The 14,340-nt window shown below is 53.6% G+C and overlaps 4 protein-coding genes across 4 annotated transcripts; 1 reads left to right on the top strand and 3 right to left on the bottom strand.

The window, feature by feature from the left end:
- Nucleotides 1–2,641: 2,641 nt before the first annotated feature.
- On the bottom strand, nucleotides 2,642–3,373 carry CGCA056_v012293 (uncharacterized protein; the record flags this gene model as incomplete). Its single annotated transcript, XM_037327537.1, has 2 exons — nucleotides 2,642–3,033; nucleotides 3,097–3,373. The coding sequence occupies 2 exons, from the start codon at nucleotides 3,371–3,373 to the stop codon at nucleotides 2,642–2,644; spliced, it is 669 nt and encodes a 222-aa protein (XP_037174067.1).
- A 2,179-nt stretch (nucleotides 3,374–5,552) lies between these two features.
- On the bottom strand, nucleotides 5,553–5,790 carry CGCA056_v012294 (uncharacterized protein; the record flags this gene model as incomplete). The annotated part of the gene is made up of 2 exons (XM_037327538.1): nucleotides 5,553–5,597; nucleotides 5,674–5,790. 2 exons carry the CDS (start codon nucleotides 5,788–5,790, stop codon nucleotides 5,553–5,555), a joined length of 162 nt encoding a protein of 53 aa, XP_037174062.1.
- Nucleotides 5,791–7,227: 1,437 nt separating this feature from the next.
- Mfsd10 (Major facilitator superfamily domain-containing protein 10) lies at nucleotides 7,228–8,670 on the top strand (the record flags this gene model as incomplete). Its single annotated transcript, XM_037327539.1, has 2 exons — nucleotides 7,228–7,329; nucleotides 7,390–8,670. 2 exons carry the CDS (start codon nucleotides 7,228–7,230, stop codon nucleotides 8,668–8,670), a joined length of 1,383 nt encoding a protein of 460 aa, XP_037174061.1.
- A 2,726-nt stretch (nucleotides 8,671–11,396) lies between these two features.
- On the bottom strand, nucleotides 11,397–12,265 carry vma-11 (V-type proton ATPase 16 kDa proteolipid subunit 2; the record flags this gene model as incomplete). The annotated part of the gene is made up of 6 exons (XM_037327540.1): nucleotides 11,397–11,439; nucleotides 11,500–11,670; nucleotides 11,745–11,860; nucleotides 11,945–11,994; nucleotides 12,080–12,110; nucleotides 12,215–12,265. 6 exons carry the CDS (start codon nucleotides 12,263–12,265, stop codon nucleotides 11,397–11,399), a joined length of 462 nt encoding a protein of 153 aa, XP_037174064.1.
- Nucleotides 12,266–14,340: the final 2,075 nt, after the last annotated feature.

The following is a 14,340-nucleotide window of genomic DNA, read 5'->3' on the forward strand; positions in this document are numbered from 1 at the left end:
GAGACGGTTAGGCGGGTGGTTTAAGTCGTCAAGTTCGATTCAGCAACGTTGCTTGCGTTTGTTCTTGGCAGAAGAAGTCATACAGATGCTTCACCACCTTTTGTTCCAGTAACATCCATGGACGACATCACGACAGACATGTCTGCTACCTGCACCCCCTTGGCCCAGAAATTTCCATGCTTACGGACGACTCGGAAGTTGTGCCCTGCTCAGCTGTATTCAGGCACGGCCAGGCTGCCTATGCCGACGCCACAAATGGATCACTCCACTCCCTGGCCCAGACTGGGTCTCGTCTCCTGAGACACCAAGCATTAAACCTTCCCTGGATCGCGATCGCGATAAGATGCGAAGATCACCAGCACCCAACCCATCATGTCGGGAGGGGCCAGAAAACGGAGGGCCCTCCTCGGCGGTTGATTGCAATCTCGAGGCCAAAGGGAACAGGATTCCGTAAGAGCTCCCTGACATGACGGAACAAGACAACAAATATCGTGCATCCCTTCTGGCCAGGCACAGCCCAGGAGTCCCGTTCGTTCCATGAATGGCCATCGCCCTTTGGCTATATGACCGAGATGACCGGTCATTTCACCGAAATCCTCGGGGACCTCCCTCCCCGGCATCGCGGAACGAGGGGGTGGTCTGGAGCGGGAGTTGGCCGTGGTCTTCTGCGATTTCCAAAGCATCGACGTAATGCAGCCGCCGAGCCCAGGTCCCAGCCACCTGGCCTGACAGCTGCCTCGGTCTCCGCAATCCTGGGGAGATTTGGATTTCCTGGGTCTCAGGTTCAGGAAAAGGTGCTATTGTCTGGGAAGGAACGGCAATTCCAAAGGAGACAATGGGCGGAGCCGCACAACCCAGGCCCTGCGCAGAGACAACATTGCTTGTGCCCTCTCTCCCTTCGCCCCAACAAAACAAAACATGACCGGCCGGCTCGCTCGCTCGTTAGCCAATGTCTCACCCTGGGGAATGGTCGCACAGAGACATCATATTTTCTTTCCCGGGGGAAGGAGATGACTGAGAAAAAGCAAAAGTCTGGCAGCCCAGGATCCAGGAAAACCGAACCCCTCATCCCTTTTGACGAAGCCCTTTTTGGGGGAAAGGGGTGAACCAGAGGGGGTGTCAATTGTTCAATGGTAAGGCAAAGGGTACACAAAGATTCCCTCCCTGGAACAAAGGTGAGTCAAAAGAAAAGACGAAAAGACAAACACAATGCCAGGGAAAGCAAATTTCGCAATCTTGGGCTCTTTTGGGTGAAGAAACGCCAGCGCATACAAAAAACAACAAGTATGGATGACTCTGGTATAAAGCAAAGACAAACGTCCAATTATTTGCGACGCAAAGAAAAGAGGCCTCTTCTTCACCTTTTTTCGGCTCGGGAAGGAAACATACTCACGACCGCACTTACATTCGCGTCACAAGGGGTAGCAAGGACTCAACAGCACTCGGAACATATCATGTCATTGAGAAGAGAAGCCGGCAAAACCAACAAGATTTATACGCACAGAAATTCCAGATCGACGGTCCCATCTTTACCACCTCAACGCTGACGACCACTTCCAACTTGGCTACGATTTCATACCAGGAACCTCTATTTCGAACTCTAAATCTAATAAAAGTTATCTTTATCGACGAATAAGACACGGGCCGTCACGCATACGACGTTGCGCGGAGCGGCGCACCTCCTGAAAAATGGGACGAACCGGCTACGACACGACGGGGCTGTACCTCGACCGGCTCCAAGCTCCCCGAAATGCCAGCGGCGGTAAGAAGGCCGCGGGCATGAAAGCAGGGTCCGCTTCTGTGATGGAGACGCCGGCGAAGGATCCGAAGGCCGGGAAGAGCGGAGAAAAGGCCTCGGGATCGGTTTCGGGACAGAACAGGCAGGGGAGTCCTAAACCGCCGCCCATGAGATGAGGATGCCAAGGATTACGGGAGACCCATCAGAAGGAGAGATTTTGAGTAGACGATACCGCGTTGCGCTATGGTAAGTTTCCTGGCTACTGCTGCCAACGCTTGCGTTCAGGGGATTTTAACATGAGGTGGCAGAGATCAAGAGTTTCGGGTTGGATTGTATCAAAACTCGAGTAATGGCAAAGAAGGAAAGTTGGGTAAGTTGCGTCTCCTTGTTTCAACTCTACGTTCATACTGACTCTTTAAACAGTTACGTGGCAATGCTTGGAAATAGCAACAGCATAAGACAACTCCTGGTGGCCGCTACTCGCGAACAACCCCCCCATCAGGGACGGGTCGGGCATCAAGTTCGACTGCAGAAACCATCAGAGGGTTGCGGGAAAACAACACTTCCACGAATATGGTGCGAACTAGCCCTGGAGGCAAGCAATTTCTTAAAATCGGGTGGAGATAGACCGCAAGCAGTAGACAATGTTCGCAAGAACAACAGTGATTGTTAGATTTCAGCCTCCGCAAGGAACGGCCTCATGAGATTCAATGAGTATGATACAAAAGTCCAATTTCCGTCTATACACAATACTCTCGGACCTGAAGTGACAGCCTTTGAAATATACACAAGAACGCTTTTCTGGACAAACGGGGTATCGTACTGGTGAAGAGAAGGAAAGCAAAACGTAAATCGTTCATCGGGCTGGAAGCGGCACCTCATTGCATCGTCAGAACCTGGAAATTAACCATACTGAGGAGGATGCTGCGTGGGAGCGGTATGTGAAGGCGGCTGCGGCATGTAGTAATCCGCAGCGGCCTCGGTCTGCGCCGGAACTGGTGCCGGAGCCGGTGCCGGAGCTGTTTTCGGACTCTGCGGGCGGTAAGGAGGCGGGCCGCTCACAGGGTCGTACTTGTTCTCGACTCCCGCGGCGCCGCCGTACCAGGAATCGTGGCTATTGCCTTCTTTGCCGTGGCCCTCTTCGATCTTGGCGTAGGTGCCGCTCTTTTCCTTCTTGCTGCCGATGAACTTCTTGTAGAGGAAGACGGGGATCCAGAGGCCTGTCGAGACGAGAAGAGCGTGGCCGAAGACGTGGCCCAGGCGGAATGATTTGCCTTCCTTTTTGCGTTTGAGTTCTGCGTTTTGTTAGTCAGGATGTCTGTGAGAAGCCTCAGATGATGTTGGGCAAATAGACAGACCTTTCATCAAGTAGTATGTGAACGCGATCAGGAAGAGGATGAACCAGATGATGGCGAGAATGATGAGCACGCGCGCCCAGACGGGAAGCTGCGCGAAGCCATTGTTGCCGCCGCTTCCACCGCCCGCTCCGCCGCCGGCTGCGTAGCCGCCTTTGCTCTTGTATTTGCTCTTTGAGGATTTTGAATTTGACTTGCTTGAGGATGATTTGCCGGAGCTGCCTCTTCCTCCGCGGCTACCGCCGCCTTTTGGTATGCGGGTATCAAGTATGAAAGGCATTATTCTTGTTATTGTTGTCGTCCGCAGTGTCAGTCGGGAGAGTGTGGTGTATTGAGGGGAATTGGGTCGTGATAAATCAGGCTGGTGGTTACACAGAGCCTGCAGAAGATGACGGGAGTGAGGGGACGGCAGATAGCCTGCTTGCTTGCTGACCCGGGGCGGAGGGTGCCAAGGTCTTTATTAGGCTCTCAAGCACACTAGCTTAGAACAACACGCAAACGACGACATCTTACCATACATCCCAAGGAGGATTGGCAAAGGGCAGTCTGACATGCGATTGATCAGCCCTGTACCTTACTCTTGGCGGAGCTCCGGCCTAGGGTCCTGCTCCCGATCCAGTCTATGCAACTTGACCTCAATGTTTTCCCCTTCGTGGACTTGGAAAATTGGGCCATGGCAGATAGTTGAAGCCTAGCACGAGAGGCGCAAGGAAGACAAGCTTCTTCATCGGGTTGGTCGAGGAATCGGCACTTCCTCGTGGACATGAGTGGGTTGGTGTTGCTCGTGGGCTGAGCTGAGGGATTTGGTCAGGGCTTGGCAAGTCACCTCATTCGTCAGATTCCGTGATAATGCAGTGCCAAGACACGCGATGCTCAAAAAGTCGAAGAACCAAACCAAAGTACCGCGCACTCGCGCTGCCTGTCGCAAGGGCGGTGTTTTCTCTTTGGCGGTGCAGCGGCCGGGGTGGCCAACGAACCAGGCCAATTGGAGTGCTCAATCAGCCCTACCGGAGGGAGCCAGCGGTCTGCAAACACGTTGGAAACCCACCTCGATCTTATCTTTCAGGGGACATTTGAGTCTGCCTCGAAGCTTGATTCCTTAAACGGTTCATGAACCACATCTTCGGCCCCGCAAGGAGTGCTGCGCTCCGGGGCCGGGGCCCATAAACGACCGGGACTAATTCCACTTCCAGGCAGCGATATTCTGACATTTTTTTCCTTCCAAAGGACCATGAGATGTGTAGATGAATTGTTTCTTGGAAAAGGGACCTTGCCTTAAGTCGCCGATCTCCGCCCAGAATGAGGACTTTCGCGACTGGCGATCTCCTTGTCCTGATTTGAGGTCAACCTCGCCTTCGGGACGCACAAGGGGGGATGATCGCGATCATCTCTGCGGCACAGCTGCTCAATGCCGTCATGTATGTCTTCCTGCAAGAAACTTCCGCAGTATTCCTTCCATGCATTCTATCTTTCTTCTTTCCCTTTCTTGTCCATCTTATTCGCCCAGGTTGAGTTGAGACACATCAACGGCTGCACGATGAGGCAGCCGGTATCCCTGCATTACGTCGGTGTCGTCCGTTGCGAGGTGAGTGTTCATCGCCACGCCCGTCATCTCATGCGCTCAGGGTCCAATCCCCACATCGAGGCGGCAAAACTTGGAATTGGGTTTTGGGGATGTGAGTTAATTTTGACTTCACCGAGAACGACGTACGAACGCCGGGCGTGCCTTGAGAGGGCAGACGTGGTATTTGGTTGGTACTCGTGCTGTTGAGCCTCAATCTTCTACTGCTTGTAGGCTGGGCTGACGTCGGTGTGCAGACTGGAAATGTTCCTTTTGCAGTCAGTCAGTAACTATACATTAGCTTCACTAAGACTGGTTTTCCAAGGCTTGGGACCATCACAAGACCAATTACGAGTGTCCCAGTCCAAATCACTCAACGAATTGGACGTTCAAGGCAGACCTCCTATCGATCCAAGATTGACAATGTCTGGAGTCATTATGCCCATACTGATATTACGGTCCATGTATCGGTAATGATTTTGGCGTTTCGTTGTCCCTCAATGAGCGAGAGATGCGGCTTCGCGTCGGATTTCATTCGGCCCGTCATCACTAATCAGATCGTACACTTGTTTCTTTGGTCCCAATTATTGAACAATATACGGACCTCTTTCTGCACTTGGTAAGTAATGCTACTGTCCTCGCGGTGTTGTTTGAATACCGGATAGTGGGATCAAGGAACCCATCGAACCTTCCAACCAACGTGCCACACATTCTAGGACTGTCTTCATTTGTTCGATTCAGAGCTTACGAGTTCCTTGACCGAGTGATCGACTTAAGGACTCTGTTGGAGCCCTATCTCGTCCTCCAGCGTCCGTAATCGTCCGCTGGTCGACATACCAAAGCTATCATGTTGCATGCGGGCGGCTACTCATTCAGCACCCCCCACAAGCATTTCTGATCATCGGAATCGCTCATGCCGAACCGGAAACCTGCTCATAAAATCCTGAGAATGGCAGAGGTTGCAGGTCAGCGCGCGTCCGAGCAATGGCGGTCAAACCAGTGACACGCGGCACCCAAACCCGGAAAGTCGTTAGTCTCGGTGCACACAATATGTAGGTGAATTCTATCCGTTGTAGCGAGTTCCGCGCCCCAGCCGTCAAGTCGAAGAGGTCGAAGCTTCTCAGATCCCCGAGCATCTGCTTCGATTGAATGTGCTCGCGCACTGGCACGCGCTGGGCATGAGCCACATGAAGCTTGCAAAGCCTCTAGACGAGGGCGCAAAGTGATGGACGGCAGCTAGAATAGCTATCCATGGCGTGACGACGTTGCGTCAAGGACGGAACAAGGCAGTCAGACATTAGAAACAGCCGTCCGTCGTTTCGTTGTTCTTGACATGGCGCCTCGTTTATTTGGCAGGCAACTCGCGTGGCTCGAAAGGCATGCCCCGCCTCTCAAAAGACTCGCAATTGCCGCTGGATGGGAGATTTGCATGAAATAGGTTGCTTCTCATTCGTGGCGGAGCACAACGACCCGGGCGGTCTTTATTTAAAAACGGCTTTAGAGTTGCGATAGTCTGGGGTTGGCGCCGGTCGGGGTCATGGGGGACAAAGGCGTGTCTTGGCCGGATGCGGACATTTTGTCGCCAGCTCCGGGCCGTGGTGATGACAGAATGGACCTGAGGGCACGACCTGGCCTTTTCTCTGCTTCTCGGCGTCTGAAGAGGTGAGGTGAGACGACACGAGGGACGCGGTGCAGGTTGAATGATGATGCATGGCGGGATATCGTATTACTGCATCAGACAGACAAACTATAAACAGAATCACTCCTTTCGAGCTGCGTTTTGCATCCGAAGAAGCAAGCAAGACACGGGATGGAAGCACCCAATGGAAAATCGCCGAAAAAGCTGACACTACAGTGGAGTGAGTGTCACTGGAGGTCCAGTAGCAAGGTCTCCGCCCGGCCTCGGCGCAGCGCCCGAAAGCCCGGTCCCGCGTCTTTGGGCACTTTACCTAAGGTAGGTAGACAGCAGGACTGGCGAATGACGCCGCGCTGGGATTCGGTCTGGGGCGCGTCCGATGTTAGCGTCACTTTGCGAGCCTTCAGTGGCTTCACTGTGGATCCCCAAGTGCCCCTGACCCTGAAACATCGGACTGGGCCGACCACTTCCAGAGGCTCCAAAGGGCTCCAATGGGCTCCAATGGAGGGGCGTGGACAAGGGGACTGCAGCGGCCCTGAGAGCATGTTTCTGCAGTTCGACGCCCAAGCTCCGACCTCAGTGTTCCACGTTCACCCCCCCAATTCCCAGCTTGCAGGTGTCACCTGTCACACAATTCATGAAAGACCGTTGTCCTCTTCTTTTTTTTTTTTTTCTTTTTTTTTAATTCTTCAACTTTTCCATGTCTTTCCTCGTTTTCGGTTTTCCCCATCCCAAGCTCCCTCTCCCTCTCTTCTTGATGTTACAATAGCCCTTCTCTTTGTGTGTTAATTCGACCTCTATTGCCCTCCTTTCTCCCCCTCGTTTCTTACACGTGTTTCCAGCTTCCTTCCTCCCAAACCGACACAGAGTTCTCCTTTTCACGATCCACCACACCTTACGTCACACGTAATTCGACAGTCAGGGCAGGCCCGCAACAATGGCAGCAGCAGTAGCAGCAGCTACCTCCTCCGGGGCATTCGAGCCCAAGACGCGCAAACGCGTTCTGAGAGTCATTGCCGTCTCTCTCCTCCTCGACCTTGTAAGTGAAACTTGCGGCCCTCTTTGTCGTTGCTGAAAACTGACCACGACCCCGCGCCAGATCTCCTTCACCTTCATCCTCCCGCTCTTCCCGAAGCTCCTCGAGTTCTACCGCGACCGCGAAGCCGGCCCCGCGTCCGCAAACGCCACCGAGCCCGCGACCCTTCTCCAGAGCGTCCTCTCCGGCCTCAACCGCTACAAGGCCGCCTTCGCCCGCCCCATCGACTCGCGCTACGACATCGTCCTCCTCGGCGGCGCCCTTGGCTCCCTCTTCAGTCTCCTGCAGGCCATCGCCTCCCCACTCATCGGCCACCTCTCCGACCGCCATGGCCGCCGTACCGCTTTGCTGGCCTCCATGTGCGGCAACATCCTCTCCGTCCTCCTCTGGGTCGTCGCCGTCGATTTCCGCACCTTTGTCGCGTCGCGCGTTGTCGGTGGACTGTCTGAGGGCAACGTCCAGCTTGCGACTGCCATGGCGACGGACATCTCCGATGAGCAGAGCCGCGGATCGACCATGGCGCTCATCGGCGCATGCTTCTCCATCGCCTTTACCTTCGGACCGGGTCTGGGCGCATGGCTGAGCAGCATCAGCACCGTCAAGGAGAACCCCTTTGCGACCGCCGCCGGATTCAGCTTATTCCTCATCCTCACCGAGACGCTGTACCTCTACTTCTGCCTGCCCGAGACCCTGCCCTCGTTGACCGGCAAGGGCGCCAAGAAGGATGAGAAGACCAAGACCCCTGCCGCGCCCATCCAGCGAACCAACTCCCACTTCCTCCTCAACGCCGTCCACTTCGTTTTCCTGCTTTTCTTCTCTGGCATGGAGTCCTCGCTCTCCTTCATGACGTACGAGCTCTTCGCATTCGGATCCGCCAAGAACGGCCGCCTCCTCGGCTACGTCGGCCTCGTCGCCTCGATCCTCCAGGGTGGTGTCACCCGCCGCCTGCCGCCCCTGCTCTCCGTTCGCATGGGCACCGTCGCCTGCCTCGTCTCATTCATCCTCCTCGGCCGCATCTCGACAACGGGCGGTCTTTACGCGGCGGCCACTTGCCTGGCGGTGACGTCGTCGACGGTCGTCACTGGTCTCAACACCCTGAGCAGTTTCGAGGCTGCCGAGGGCGAGCGCGGAGGCAAGCTGGGTGTACTCCGCAGCTGGGGCCAGCTTGGCCGTGGTCTTGGACCGATTCTGTTCACCAGCGTGTACTGGTGGGCTGGCCGTGAGGTCGCCTACGGCATGGGCGCTGCGGGCATGGCTGTCGTGACGGCGGTGGTGTTTGCCGGGCTCAAGACGCCCCCTGGCTCCTTGAAGAAGAAGGTTGCCGCCGAGAAGAAGACGGCATAAGGAAGAACGGAGTGGAAAAGAAAGAAAGAGATTTGATTACTATGAGGGGTCTATTGGGTTGACACTTTTTACACACTGTACATGTGTTTTGGGACGCATTGCTTAGGCGTCGGTGGTCTAGGTGGTATGTATGATACACAATCGAAGGAACTGTACATGAAGCGCCTGTTACTTTTGACAAGTGATACCTTCCAGTCGATTTAAGCCATGCGTGTATGTTGACTTGATAAACATGCACACGCTGTAGGCCCTCAAAGCCTGTAGCCTTTCCGTGGCCATATTTAACCAACAGATCAGGGATGGATGTGAAATTATAGATGTTGCTTGGCCGTTGAGGAACCTGAAAATTTTGAGCATGCGAGCAGATCACAACAGATATCACGTTCTGTGAGTCCAGATCTCACGAAGCCTTACCTGTTAACTTTACTCGACCATTGGGGGTGTATTCTTCACGTATGAGTGACGGCTGATGAATAGCGACGGAGATGGCAAGGTCAATCTAAGCTTTCTATGCAGCCATTTTGGTTTTGGTTGAAGCTCTGCATACCTCAAGGAAACGTTCTCTAAACGTGGGGATCTTGGCATGGGACAGAAACCATTTCCCTCGTTCATCGTCATTGAAAAGGCACATGAGGCTGAACGTAGCTGGCCACTTTAAAGATCTTCCAAGGACCTATCAGCGAGGATAACTGATAAAAAGACAGCTTTCCAACGCTCAGTTTGGACTTTAACAGCCAAATGTTGAACCATGATTATGGTGATAGTGTGGGCTGGCGGAAGCCGATGGGCTGGTCCAGTGTCTGCGGCCCCGTCTCATCGTCCTCAAGTAATCGCGATTCGAGCTGCGATCGACGAGGGCAGAGTCTCACATCATCGTTGTCGGTCTGGTATTCCTCGTAGGAATCACTGCGGAGGGATGGCGGGAAGTAGATCAAAAGTACACACTAGGCGGCACGTAAGTCATGAGAGGAGCATGCGTGTTCGATTGGCATCCAGCTGTTGTCACTTCACCAAACCAGTACTGCAAAACTATGTATTGGCGTCGGTCGTCCGAGGTTGATGTCAAAAGTATCCAGGCATATATATACGATGTTTGTAGTAATGAAGATGCCTGCAGTCCATGCCCGTCTGGGTACCTTCTGCACCAGAAGTAGGTCCTCATCATGCCCTTCTTATGGCGTGTTTAAATAGGCAGGAATATCAACGGCATTGGCTCTCGAGCCCAGAAGCAATGACCCGAGAGGGCGAAGGCCACACACTGGATTGGTTTGTACATGGTTCGGGTCAGAAAGCATCTCAGCTCCTGGAAGTAGACCGCCACTAATCTTTTGACAGGATGGCCTCTGTCATTGTTGTCCGGCATGTATCCACCACCGCGCAGAGGAATGAGAGGAAACAACAGAAGACCATCGAGATTTTCAAAGACTTGAGTAGATTCTAGCGCACTGGAAGTGGGATACTCACTAAATCTCAACAGCCAGAGACGACGGGAGACAGAGGAGCCTACCGAGTGCGAACAAACCGACCGCGATCGTATAAAGCTAGTATTATCTGTGGTTGGAAGCAGTCTCAGTCTGGCCATGAAAGGGGATAGGAAACACAGAAGGCACATTGTTGTGGTGAAAGGCAAAAGATTGTGTCCTGTCTTTGAATAAAAACCTTCTCTGCACAATGAGAGCAGCATATGGCAGGCAGGTCCTCAAGAAAGAATATTGATCCTAGGTTTGCTGAGCGGCGAAGACTTTCAAGGCAAGATATCAAATGTAACATCATGGCAGCATGGTGTATTTCCCATGCTTAAACTTGCTTTGGTCTGCCTCACCAGCCTGTTTATACTGTATTTGCATTCGTGGGTTCATGCTCCCAGATCCTGTCCAGGACTGCTGTTTGTTGTGCCCGTTTGCACCCCACCCCTGCCTCATACAAACGGAAGGAGCACCCCCAAGACAAGGCACCTTCCTTCCTTCCCTCAGCTTCCACACCACCATCCATACCACCGTCCGTCTTGACGCACGCTGCCGTGGATTGCTTCCAACAACAAAGACAAGACCAGATGGTCTAGTGGTCCAACGCCGGCGTGGAGCAATAGTAGCTTATTGGCCTCCTAAGCCAAAGGTTGCGGGTGCAAGTCCCGTCGTCGGTGCTTTTTTTCGATTTTTTTGTTCTTTTATTTACCTTTTGACGGCTGACATTAATGCATACTGCAATGGTATGTGAGAGGTAAGGTAGGGAGTCTGGAGTTCAAAGGCATGCCTGGCATAACAGAAGATGTTAGGATTGTCTACCTGCCTTGGCTGTGTTAGACGCAACACTTGTGAATTTGACTGTGATATCACCACTGGCATCATCACCACTACCAACTACCACCATCACTGCCAACAAAAAGATGACGCAATTGGTAATTGCCAAAAGAAAGAGGTTCAAAACAATTCAGAGATACTGGAATTCGGAGCCTTATCATACCTTCCATCCCCTCCATGAGCCTCTCTACGCAGCTCGCCATACATAAATTCTACATGAGGGGTTTCCTGATAAACGCCGTGCCATATGCAGCTTTGGACCGGAGACGACCACCTGCGACCCGTCTTTTGATGTTACTCTCCATCTTCAACCAACGTCCCGGCGCTCCCCTCGCTTAATGTACAGTGGTGTTACGATGTCGAAGGGCGTGGCTAAAATGTCGTTCGTGTTTCGCCATTTCGTTTTCGTGGAATCGGAGTCAGCGTTTAGCCCTTGGACTTGGTGTTCAGGATCAGAGCGACAATGAGACTGTGTCGCCGTTAGCTTTGGGGTTGTTTACGAGAGTTGATCAGGGGTAAGTAAACATACCCGTAGAGACCCAAAACTTCGCCGAAAATGAGAATCAGAACCATGCCGACGAATACACGAGACTGCTCCATGTACGAGCGGACGCCCTTGTCGCCGACAATACCAATCGTGTAGCCAGCTGCGAGACCGGTGAAGCCGACAGAGACACCGCAGGCCAGATGCATGAAACCACTAATTAAGGTCAGTATGGAAGGTTCCACGACAAGCTAGATGGCGGCGACAGGCAATGCGCGCGGCTGACGTACTTGAACAAGCTGTATTCGCTTCCAGTTCCAGGGGGCGACAGGTCCTGGGCGATGAGGACGGAGATGACTAGGGAGTAGACGGCAATGATACCGGACATGACAACGGGGATCAGACACTGCGCGCAACGTTAGACGGAGCTTCTGCTCGAGCTTTTGGTGCGACGTGCCTTCATGATGAGATCCGGTCTGAACGTTCCCACACCAGCAATACCGATACCTGACTTCGCGGTACCGTATGCGGCGCCGATGCCTATTGATGTCCACTGTTTAGCATGTTGTCCTCGTTCGTCGCGCCGGGAAGGGATATCAGCTCGGGGGTTATTGGTTGAACATACATCCGAAGATCATGGCAGCCGCGATGCCGGCCTAGTTGCGAGGTGTGTCAGCAAATCGGTATTTCTTCAATGTCATTGCTAGCTAGCCAGGTCTTCGCGAGGCCAGCATTGCTTCGAGGGGGCGTTGGAGCTTACCATTCCGATGAATGGCGCGAACTTCGGGGCGAGAGCGGAGTCTTCGGCCATGTTGGGCAGACTGTGAATGTGTTTGCGGTCTCTCGATATGCGGGATTGACGTTGATGACCGACGGAGGGGGAGGGATGTATGCGTGTCGAGGATCCCGCGATGGATGGGTGTCTGCGCTACCTGGATCCAGGACCTTGGAGCTTGGTGACGGTGACGAGGCCCAATCAGGACTGCACGGTGGACGGCTGAGAACCCGTGACGCGGCAGAATACCGGCCCGACACCAGCCACTGTCAAAAGTTCAGCCACATCAAATCTATCGACTTGCCATCTCAGGCAGGCTGTTGGTGGCTGGCTGTCGAATCAAGTTCCAGAGTGGAGACGTATGCACATGTGCGGCGCAGTAGGCGCAACTGCCTCGAAACGGTCCGTGCTGCGACTTTCCTTATCGGCATGTTGGCTTATCGCAGATGTATCAGTCGGTCGAGGACTGGAATCCCTGGACGCCTGCCAACTTTCCTCCACGAAATACCCCTTGGATCGCGCGCCCAGATGCAAGGCAAGTGTGAGGTTTGGCTGTATCTCATGTCCTCGATTTGAGTTTGCTTGAGGCTGGCAAATGGAGGGGAGCGGGACGTGCCTTGCGTGATGAAGTCAAACTATCTTTCGTCGCACGCGTGCGCTGGGCATGGGGAAGGCGTCTTCCTGGTTGGCCGCAACGGTGAAAGGTTCAGATGCTTGCTTCTTTTCCGATGCGACTCGAGGTGCTCCGATTTCAAGACGAGGTTCGGTGTTCGCAGCAGCAAGGCAGCAAGGCAAGGCGCGGCAACGTCCAAGTACCTATTCGCAAAGTCACAGTCTCGAATCATTTGGTGCAGTCGTGCATGAGCAGCTCCATTTCTTCCGGCAGTCACCCGCCCACCTCACGTAGGACAGTCTCAGCTAGTCCCTGTCTCCTGGTCTGAAGCGGTCTTTGATATTCTTAGATACGCATATTGCCATGTGCTCGCCCTGTCCACACCATACGTCGAGATACGGATACAGCGCGCTCGCTAAAGCTAAGATACACCCCGCGAACCAAAGATGAGCCAGACCGGGCCATTCGACGCCCACAGGACCATGGAGTCTCTATTTGCTGCTGGGCCAATGTCAAAGTCCTACGGATACACTTTACGGCATACATATGCAATGGCGGTAGGGGACGTGGGACTGTGGAGTATTCGAGCTGCAGGACAATGGAAGAAAAAAGGTCAAGGACCAACCTCGAGGCCCCGTCTGTGAAGGTCTAGCGCCGTGGTGGATCTCCAGACTTGCACCTTTTGAGATCCACCGTCGTTTTTTTCTGTCATGTCCAAGTATTGCAGCAACTCGCCAGAGCACTGACTGATGGCTGGTCTGTTGACCGTCCTGCGCTTATTCTTTGGTTGGTGATTAAGACATGAATGCTCCGAGATCAGAGTTAGATAGGCTAATGTACCTCATCTTACCCTACTTAGATAGGGGAGGTCAGATGCTTAGCACCAAGCCAGGGAGACGGGCAGACAATGAGCGAGCAAGCCAACGTGGGCAAGGTGAATGAATGGATGGGGGTTGGAACTTGGAACTTGTTGGAGGGCTGCAGTTTGCAATCTGCAGGCTGCTGCACTGTACCCGACACGCGCAACCAAAAGAAACGGCCGATTCCCGTCTCGTCTCGTCTCGTCTCTTCTCTGGTGGTTCGCTCCCAGCAGCAGGCCAGCAAAGACCGACAGCAACCTTCAATCCACCCAGGTCCATCCTGTTCTTCCAATCTATCCCCAGCTTTCTACGCTTGGCCGCAGCCTACGCTTTCTGCCCCGACCATTCTAGCCCAATGCCGCCCGCCGGTCTGGATGACTGAGCAGAGTCAAGTCAGCAGTAGCAGCAGCAGCATTAGCAGTAGTAGTGACCGGGCACCGACCCGACGTACGGCCAACATCCCATCGCCCATCTAACGTGCTAGGTTAGTTTAGCTGGTGTCAGTGCCAATGCCAGCGGCCCTCCACTTCTGGCTGCCAGACTCACCTCACCTTACCACCTAAGCAAATCCCTAGTACGGATACCTTCCTAGTAATTAGTATTCGTTGCGCACTGCCACTGCCACCACCACCACCACC

This window comes from Colletotrichum aenigma, assembly GCF_013390185.1.
Source record: "Colletotrichum aenigma strain Cg56 chromosome Unknown KSG_Cg56_contig08, whole genome shotgun sequence".
NCBI lineage: Eukaryota > Fungi > Ascomycota > Sordariomycetes > Glomerellales > Glomerellaceae > Colletotrichum > Colletotrichum aenigma.